Here is a 9,483-nt window from a genome sequence, read left to right on the forward strand (position 1 = left end):
TAATATGCCATATAGGCGTTGGGCCATTGGGATAGAAAGAATGGAGAGACTGGTGGTTGGGCATTTCTTGGATAGAAGGCATTTTAATACCCGCACAATGCAATCTTTGGTGAATGAACTCTGGCACACTATCTAGCCTGTGGTGGTAGTGGCACGTAGAGAAAATACATTTGTGTTTCGGTTCTTTGATCAGGAAGATGTTGATCATGCAATGGCTCGTGGGCCTTGGGTCATCAAAGGGGGGCTGTTAATTTTGGATTATTGGCAAACCTTCGATGACATGAGTAGTTTTCGGGTTCCTCAATATGCTCTCTAGGTTAGATTGTATAACCTACCCTTTGAAGCTTTTACGAGAGCTATTGGTGAATTTTTGGGGGAAGCTCTGGGAGAGGTAGTTGAGGTGGATGTGGATGATGTGTTTCCTCAACATTTTCACTACCTTCACATAAAAGTTACAATTACACCGGAATCGACATTGGTGGGTGGCTTCTATTTAACTATCCCAGGCTCCTTACCAAGATGGATTGAATGTCAGTATGAGAGGATATACAAGTTTTGTCATGCATGTGGAAGGGTGGGCCACACATATCCCCAGTGTGGTCTATCTAGCAAGGAGGCGAGGGCTCGAGTGGACAAGGTTATTAACAGGTTGGCTGCAATTTTGAACTTCGGTGAGGACAGACGAGAGTGTGCCCCTCTATACTAATAGGATTCAGGCCTTTGCGTGGAGTAATTCGAGGAGGAATACCCATATGTGGGCTGTCTAGCAGGATTTGTATCCGGAGCAGCTCTAGTTGGTGCAAGTCAATAGAGGTGGTCGTAGAATTCAGGTGTTGGAGACAGATGAAAAGGAGGAATCTCTGCATGAAGAGGAGGAGGAGTCTCATCATGAAGTGGACTATTATCAGTTCTTAGAAGATTAAGAAGCAGCATGGGATTGGGGGCTATGTTTTCCTAATTTGGATATATTTAAGATTGGTAATAAAGCAGTTGTGCCCTTTGATGTGAATGTGGGGTTGCTGGCTCGAGGTGGTGAAGATAATTATACTACAACGGATGGGCAAGATCCACATCCCAGTCCAAAGAATTTGATTTTGCCAAGTGATGTTCCGAGAAGTTTACAGATCGATTTGGATAATTTATCTTTTAATAGTCCCAATTTGCTAGGGAGAGTTGTTAGTCAGTTGCCGTGGATGTTAGATGACTCGCTGCCGGAGGTTGAGGGGAACTTGATCGCGGGTGGGCAGAATGGGAGGCGGTGGTACGGAGTTGTGGGGTGAATACGGGTAGTTGGGTTGTAGTTAATGCTGAGGATGGTTTGGTCAGTGCTGGTTTAAGGGAAAATAAATTTGGGTTTCAAATGGATGTGATGTTGGTAGATGAAGATCAGATGAAGAAGTTATTGCAGTCTGGAGCTGAGGGTAGCTTTACAATCAGTCAACCTCTTAATAAAGGAGGACAGCTGGTTAGGTGGTTGACGGATCAGGATCATGGGCTAAGTCAAGCTGGGCCTATTGTCATTAGAGAGCCCAGTGAGAGTATATCTAGGAATCAGCCCAAAGAATTGGGATATGAAGGGAAGGGTATGCGGCCCATGGACCTTGTTGGTGAGGACTCGGACTCATCTTTTGAAGAGACTAATAGATCTCTGAAGGAAGGAGTTTGGTGGGCTACTTTAGATGGGCTGAGGAAGATGGAACCAATAGAGAGCTGATGGTAACAAATATGGGCCGTGGCGCTAATATTGTCCATATGGCATCCTCTTTTATTACCAGGAGGTTCAGGGGATTACGGGCTAGGCTATTGGGTTGGGGAAGGAAAAAGAGATTTAAGAAATTAAAAGTAAAGGGCTTGGGTTGCAGGGAGAGTACGCGCAGTGTTCTTGTGAGACAATTTTTCTTTGTCAGTCATGAATATAGGAGGGTTGTTTTCGGCGGAGTTAAGAGGAAATGAGGGTCACTTTGGCAGGAGTAGGAGATGTGCAAAAGAAGATCTATATCTAGCTCAGGGTCGGAATCTGGGTCTGAGTCTACGGCGGGAGATTGTCTATCGGTTTATCGCTCTTCGTTGGGTGTGTCTGAGGGTGTCGGCAGAGTAGAGGCGTGGGATGGTGGTGTGGAGTCAAGGGGGGAATGTGATGCGTTGGGAGTATCGATATTATCCAGGAAGAGGCGAGCCTCACAGGTGGATGAGTTACATGTTGTGGATGAGGTCTAGGAGGTTGGTGATGGCCAGATTATTATGGGTAAGGATGCAGATGATTTCGTGCAGGCGAAGAAGATGGTCTATAATGAAATCAATAAGTTTATTTGGGCAAAGTCCATTGAGCTGTATGCAAGGTGCCTGTCTGAAAATAATTGGGGGGAAAAGCGTTTTCGAGTTTTGGTGGGGGACAAGGAGGCAGAAAAATGGGAGATAGGGATCCAGTTTGCAGAAGAATTTAGGCAGTATGTGTGGTCTTTGTGTCATGAATTGGTGCAAGGAGAATCAGTTGGTCCAAAAAACGAGGTTTGCGAGGAGGTTGGCCCTCAACAACCTCTTCGTTCATCATGAGGATTTTAAGCTGGAATTGTAGGGGGATGGGCCAAGCCCCTACAGTTCGAACAGCAAGGAACCTGGCCCAGCAGCACTGAGCTTACCTTCTTTTTCTCATGGAAACAAAATGTAGTGTTCACATTCTTGAAGGGTTTGCTCGGAAGATGGGGTTCAAGTTTTGGGCTGGAATTGATGCGATTGGGCTGGCGATGGGTATTTGGGCGGCATGGGATGATTGTTGTTCTGTTGAGGTGATTCGATGCCATCCGAGATTCATTCTTTTGAGAGTAATAGATGAGATGCGAAGATGTTGGTCGTTGGTCATTTTATATGGTCATCCTTATTTGTGTCATCGGAAAGATACTTGGGAATTTTTGGGCAAAGTTCTGGTAAATTTTGATTTGCCACTTATGAGTGTGAGGGATTATAACCAAGTTCTTGATCCATCAGATAAGCATAGTACATGTTCAAGAGGGCTGGTGGATGTGGAGTGGTTTAGAGAGTTTGTGGAAAATTTTAATCTTGCGAATATTCCGGGGTTTGGTGTTCATTTCATATGGACCAACAATCGAAAAGGAAGGGATGTCACTTTTGAAAGACTAGATCGAGCTATGGCTAATCCTTTGTGGCTGGAGTTCTTTCCATTGGCTGCCTTGTTTGTCTACTCTATTCTTCATTCGGATCATAGTCCGCTACTGGTGGATACTCAATGGGTGTTTCGAAGGAGTGGTAGGGGCAGACCGAGAAGATTTAAAAGAGGTGGTTGTTTGTGGTCCTGTGGATGATGTGGGCCACATTATGCGGCGTGTTTGGGAGCAGTCAATTCAGGGGTTCGTTGCTTTCAAGGTGGTGCAGAAGCAGAAATTGTTGATGCGACATTTGTCTAATTGGAATGAGCTTTCGTTTAAACATCTTCGGAGAAAGCTAAAGGATGCTCAATTGGAATTGGAAGGTATTCAGAAATCTCTGAGGGATGTTGGTGCAAAGAAGTGGCATGTGGTGGAGCAACTAGTAATTAGGGATCAACAACTCCGCTTGCAAATCGATCAATTGTTAGAACAACAAGAAATGCATTGGGCGCAGAGGGCAAAGGAAAGACGGCTGGCTCTTGGCAATAGGAATTCTAAATTTTTTCATAAGGCGACAACTATTAGGATGCGATGGAATTGGATTATGTGTCTTAAAGGGAATGATGGCCATTTGTGCATGATCCAGAGGCTATTGAGCAATTATTTTTATCCCATTGCAAGGCCCTTTTTCAGTGTGAGTCAGATGGCGGTTTTGGGGGCAGCTTAAATAAAGGGCCAGCGGAACCGGAAGCCACTCCAGCTTGTTTTCAGCCTCTTTCAGCATTGGGGGTGCACTTGTCATCTGATCAAGTGCGAGACCTGGAAGCTCCTTTTGTTGAGGCTGAAGTGTGTGAAGCTGTGTTCCAGATGGGGGGTACGAAAGCTCTGGGTCCGGATGGGTTCGTTGCAGGCCTATCAAAAAAATTGGGACTGTGTGGGCGGTGAAGTTACTCAAATGGTCTTGGCTTTCCTTCATTCGGGTACCATGCTTAAAGAACTTAATCGCACTTTGTTTACACCCATTTTTGGCCAAAATTCAGAAAATCAATTTATTGGTTAAAAGAAGGCCTTGAATGATGGTTTCAGGCCTTGAGAAGCCTTATAAATCGGTCACCTGCAAAATTGGGCCTTTGGAAGAATATAAAGTGGCCACAATTAGGCCAAATTAAGTTTGGAAAGGCAAGAGAGAATTTGAAAATTGATTAGGCCACATCAATATTTGGAGCATGGCCTAATTAGTCAAGGCCCAAATTGATTTTTAGATCGAGGCCCATTTTCAAGCCTCGGCCCAATTAATCAAAGCCTGGACTAGTTTTTCAGGCCTATCTAGCCCAATAAGGCCAAGATTCGTTTTTCAGGTCTAGGCCCAATTTTTCGGATTTATTTAGGCCTAAAACTGACCAAGTCAAGAAAGCCATAAGCTGCTTAGTCATGCTTGGGAAGCAAGCTGCTTGTGAAGGCCTAGAAGCTTCTCCCTAGCAAGCTGCTCAAGCAGCTCAACCAGGCCTGCGTTTTTTGGCCTTGGTGGGCCCAAATATCCCTTTTTTTATAAACATCCATGCTCATAAGCAGCTTAAAGGCCTCAAGCTGCTCATAAGCAGCTCAAAGGCCTAGAATATTCTTGCTAGACAGATCTGGGTAAGCTGCTCACAAGCAGCTCAAGGTCTGAACTGGTGGGACCCCATTCTTCAGCATGAAGCAAGGCCAGAGACAGGTGGCGCACATGCAGCCCTTGGAGCTGTTGGTGAATGATTCATGCAGACCTGTGAATGATTCATGCAGACCTAAGCAAGCTGCTCACAAGCAGCTCATCCAGGTCTGGTTAATCCTTTGTTTCTGGATCCTTCTTCCGTGAAAGATGAACCTCAGAGGATTTAAGGGCCCACAAGGGATGCAAGGACCAATTAAATGGTGGGAAGGCCTGAAGAAGCCTTGGTCTTCAGCATTGGTGGGCCCAAAAGACGTCCAGTCAAGCAGTAGCTGCTCACAAGCAGCTCAAAGGCCTGGATGCTGAAGTTCCTTTTACTTTTTTACAAAGTTTTATGCAGAAAAGAATGGCTTTTCAGGCCTTTACCATTTCCTTGGAGTAAAGGGCACGTTTTTATCAAAGAATAGCCTCTCACTGGAGCATTTTGAAGCAGCTCAAAAGGGACACTTGGCAGCCATGCATGAAGGCCTGTGGAAGCAGCTTGAACAGCTCAAGACCTGAAACATCTGCCTATAAATACCAGAGTTGAAGGCCTTGGCAAACGTCCCCGACCATCAAGCCCACGGCTTATGCATATTTATTTTTCCTTTATCTTTTATCTTTAGGTCCACGACCATCAAAGCCCATGGCTTATCCAAATTTCATTTCATTTATCTTTTAACTATTTTTATCTTTCGGTCCCCGACCAAACAAGCCCACGGCTTATCGTTCAATTAACTTTACTTTCTAGAATAGTTTGTACTCAATCTAGCCAAGCCTAGATTTTATTTCATTTCCTTGTAATCAGACTTTGTTAAACCGTTAATAAAGTCCATTTATTTCTGTTTTAGGCCTTGCTCTACCTTTCTGTCCATTTTTCACACGATTAGAAAATTTTAAGTCCTTAGCCCGCAAAGGCAAACCACGAACCTCCTCACGGTCTCCACCCTTAGGCCGTGCACTTTCGTCCAGTTAGAAGTCAGATTAAGGCTTCCAGGCCTTGATACGAATTTGGGCAGCAATCCTGCCCTGGCACGCCCGCGTCAGGCCTAGAACTGCCCTACTCGCTGTTCCTAGGCCAATTGCTACTTTTCGGAAAGAAACACACTTTTATTACTCTGATTCCTAAAGTTTCCAGTCCGTCATCTGTTAATGTTTATAGGCCCATCAGTCTGTGTAACGTTTTGTACAAAGTTATGGCCCGTGTCTTGGTTAATCAGCTTCATCTTGTGCTCAAGTCTTTAATATCTATTTTCCAGAATGCTTTTATTCCTAGCCGTCTTATTACGGACAACATTTTGCTAGCTCATGAAACAATTGAGTTCATTTGGGAAAAACGCAAGGGTCAATCTTGCTTTGCTTTGAAGCTCGATATGAGCAAAGCGCATGATCGTCTCAAGTGGCCTGCTGTTTTGGATGTGCTCTCTAGCTTGGGTTTTAGTCCTAAATGGATTAAACTTATATCTCAATGTCTTTATACAGTGTCCTTTTCGGTTCTGGTTAACGGTGTTCCTTCCGAGTTCTTTTCCCCTCGTTGTGGTCTTCGCCAAGGTGACTCATTATCACCTTATTTGTTCATTTTGGTCAGGTGTTGTCAGTCAATTTGAGTTTTTTTGCTAGTCAAACGGTTTGTCGAGGTGTGGCTGTTAGTCGGCACTCGCCTCCAATTTCTCACTTATTTTTTGCGGATGATAGCTTCTTTTTTCTTAATTTTGACTTGGCAGAGGTGTGGCGTTTAAAGTGGTTACTTGATTCGCATTGTGAGTTTGCGGGGTAGCGGGTTAATAAAAGCAAGTTGGAGATTTTGTTAGCGCTAATATGTTGGGATGTCAGAAAGATTTTCTTACGAGGGTGTTAAGTATTAAAATTGTGGCAAAGCCGAGTATTTATCTAAGGTTTAATTTAGATGTTACAAGAAGGAAATGTGACCTTTTTTGGGAGGATTTTGGATCGGTTTCAAGCGCAGTTGGGTAGATTTAATATGCAGGCTCTAGATTTTGGGGGAAGATTGGTTCTCATGAAACATATTCTGTCTACTATCCCAATATACTTATTTTCGATCTTTAGGGCGCCTGTGTATTTTGTTCAGAAAGTTAGAAGTATGGTGATTCGGTTTTTATGGGGAAAAGGGGATGGTGGTGGTGTTTGCTGGAAGAAGTGGGAGGATTTGTGTAAGCCGCTGTGTCATGGTGGGCTGGGGATAAGAGATTTGGGTTTCAATCAAGCTTTACCGGCAAAACAAGCTTGAAGGTTGATCTCTGATCCACAGTCTCTCGTTGCTAAGGTATTGATGGGTAAGTACTATAGGGGGAAGGATTTTTTGAAGTGTACGCTAGGCCGGGTTGTTCTTAGAGGTGGAGAAGTATTATATGGGGTCTTGAGCTTATTAGAGATAATATTGCTTGGCGGCTAGAGGATGGGAAAAATATAATGGTTTTCGGTCACCAATGGATTCTTGGGTGTCACAATCCCTTTATGGGGAGAAGCCAATTGGGACTTAATAATTTTAAAGTTAGAGAGTTAATAAATTGGGACCGTTTTGAGTGGAAAAAGCCTTTGATCGAGGTGTTGTTTCCCAAGGAAGTAGTTCCTAAGATTTTATCCCAACATGTTCCTAAAGTTAAAGAGCTGGATGAAATGTATTGGAAGCTAGGGTTCCAGGGATGGGAGTTTTAGTGTTAAATCAGCTTATTTTATAGCTATTAACCTCAAATGGGGAAACATTGGAAGTGTGGGTGATTGTGTGAACTGGAAGAGTAGGCCTGTCAATGGACCGGATTCGATCCGGATCCGATTCGAAAAATCCGATCCGGATCCGGATCCGAATCCGATAACATCGATCCGATAATCCGATAATCCGGATCCGGTAATTCAATACGGATCCGGATCGGATCGGATTAAATCCGTTATCAATCCGAATCCGAACTTTATTTTTTTTTAAAATTTTAATTTTTTTTAAAAAAATAGTAAAATTTTTATTTTGAAAAAAAAAATGTTTAAGAAGTTGTATTTTTATTTTTATTTTTATTTTTAATTTTTTAATTTTTTTTTCTGAAAATAATTTTTTTTTGAAAAAAAAAATTGTATTTTTTTGAAAAAAATATTTTTTTTTGGCTAAAATTTTTGAAGTAAAAAAAGTTTCCGGATCGGATTCGGATTTTCGGATCGGATCCGGATCCGGATCTGTCGGATCCGGATCGGATCCGGCCCATTGACAGGCCTATGGAAGAGTATTTGGGGTCTTAATTTGCCTCTTAAGTTTGCGCTTTTTATTTGGAAGGTGTTGCATGGAATTCTGCCGGTCAGGCAAGTCCCTGTCCGGAGGGGTATGGGTATGAATGCATTGTGTCCGCTTTGTGGCTTGGAGGAGAAATCCATTGAGCACTTGTTTTTTATTTATGAGACAACTAGGCGGTTTTGGAGAGCGTCTAATTTGGGGCTGGACTTCTCTATCAGAAATCCTTTTGACTTTTAATGTGTGGTTAGATCAATGGTGGAAGGGTGCACCTCATAAATCTGTTATAGTTGAGTCCATTGTTATTATGTGGGCTATTTGGTGTAATCGAAATAATGTGGTTTTTCGTCGTACTCAGGATTCACTGCAGCAAAGTTTGGGAGAGGCTTATCGCACTCTGGTGTTGGTGGGAAGGGTTATGGGTGGTTCTGGGTTGAAGGATGGGATTCGGGGGGCTGTGGGGTGCTGGTTCGGGTTGTGGCAAGCAGAGAGTTGTTTTGAAGAGCAGTTTAGGTGAGGTAAATGCTGTTAGGAGGCTGCTTGCGGATGGGCGTGGGATAAGAAGTACTCCTAGGAAGGTGCGGTTGCGTGGTGTTCGGTTGGTGACGGTGAAGAAGTCCGGAATGAAGGAAGAAGAGAAGTTTTTGTAAGCTCAGTGCTCATGGCGGAGGCTCTCGCCGTTTGGTACGCGCTAGCTTGGGCTTTTGACGGGGGATGGTTGTCCGTGGATATTTGCTCGGACTGCTTGGTTTTGGTGCAAGGTTTTCAGAAGGCTAATTGAGTTCATCCCTTGGTTAGGATTATTTTGTCTGATATTGTTCATTTGGCTTGTAAGTTTAATTATGTTGTTTCTAAGGTTTCAAGGACTGAGGTTAGAGCAGCCCATGCTCTAGCTAAAGATGTAAATTATCAGGTTTAGTGTGTTTAATGTTATTTTGTCGATCTTGTCGCTCCTTGACCCCCAAGAAAACCATGTTTATTGCATATTGATTAGTATATATATACATTTCTGCCCCCAAAATGGATTTCAATCTAGTGTGAGCAGAGTACATTTTTGGAAAGAAATTATATTTTGAGATGATGTATTAGTCGATACTGTATTTGATAAACATCATTTTTAATATGCTCAAATATCTCAATGAGATACATACAATAAGAAAAACTCATACTTACCTTTTTTATATTCATAATTTTTTTTTTGTCTTCTAGCAAAAAAATAACATTCACTTTCAATACTAAAAAACAAAAGGAGTGTGAAAACAAATATGGGAGTGTTAGATTCACTCCCCTAAAATAAACTGTTCCTACTATCACCCCTCTAGTTTTTCTCCCAACTTAGGGAAGCGATCCTCCTTCCTTCTCTAGAGCCCCTTTGGATGGGGTTTTCGGTAGGGGAAAAAAAAAGAAAAAGAAAAGGAGGGGAATAGCTTTCTTTCTCTTGTTTGGATGGTTAAAAA

At 42.9% G+C, this 9,483-nt stretch overlaps 1 protein-coding gene across 1 annotated transcript; it reads left to right on the forward strand.

Moving 5' to 3' along the window:
- The first annotated feature begins 2,457 nt into the window (after window positions 1-2,457).
- Window positions 2,458-8,959, forward strand: LOC131306305 (uncharacterized). The gene is made up of 2 exons (XM_058332465.1): window positions 2,458-4,084; window positions 8,385-8,959. Exon 1 carries the CDS (start codon window positions 2,652-2,654, stop codon window positions 3,318-3,320), a length of 669 nt encoding a protein of 222 aa, XP_058188448.1. The 5' UTR covers window positions 2,458-2,651; the 3' UTR covers window positions 3,321-4,084; window positions 8,385-8,959.
- Window positions 8,960-9,483: the final 524 nt, after the last annotated feature.

This window comes from Rhododendron vialii, chromosome 1a, assembly GCF_030253575.1.
Source record: "Rhododendron vialii isolate Sample 1 chromosome 1a, ASM3025357v1".
NCBI classification, from domain to species: Eukaryota; Viridiplantae; Streptophyta; class Magnoliopsida; order Ericales; family Ericaceae; genus Rhododendron; species Rhododendron vialii.

Bases quoted from the DNA above. Each gene is read 5' to 3' on its own strand.
- LOC131306305 (XM_058332465.1), top strand. From the start codon at position 2,652: ATGGAAACAAAATGTAGTGTTCACATTCTTGAAGGGTTTGCTCGGAAG.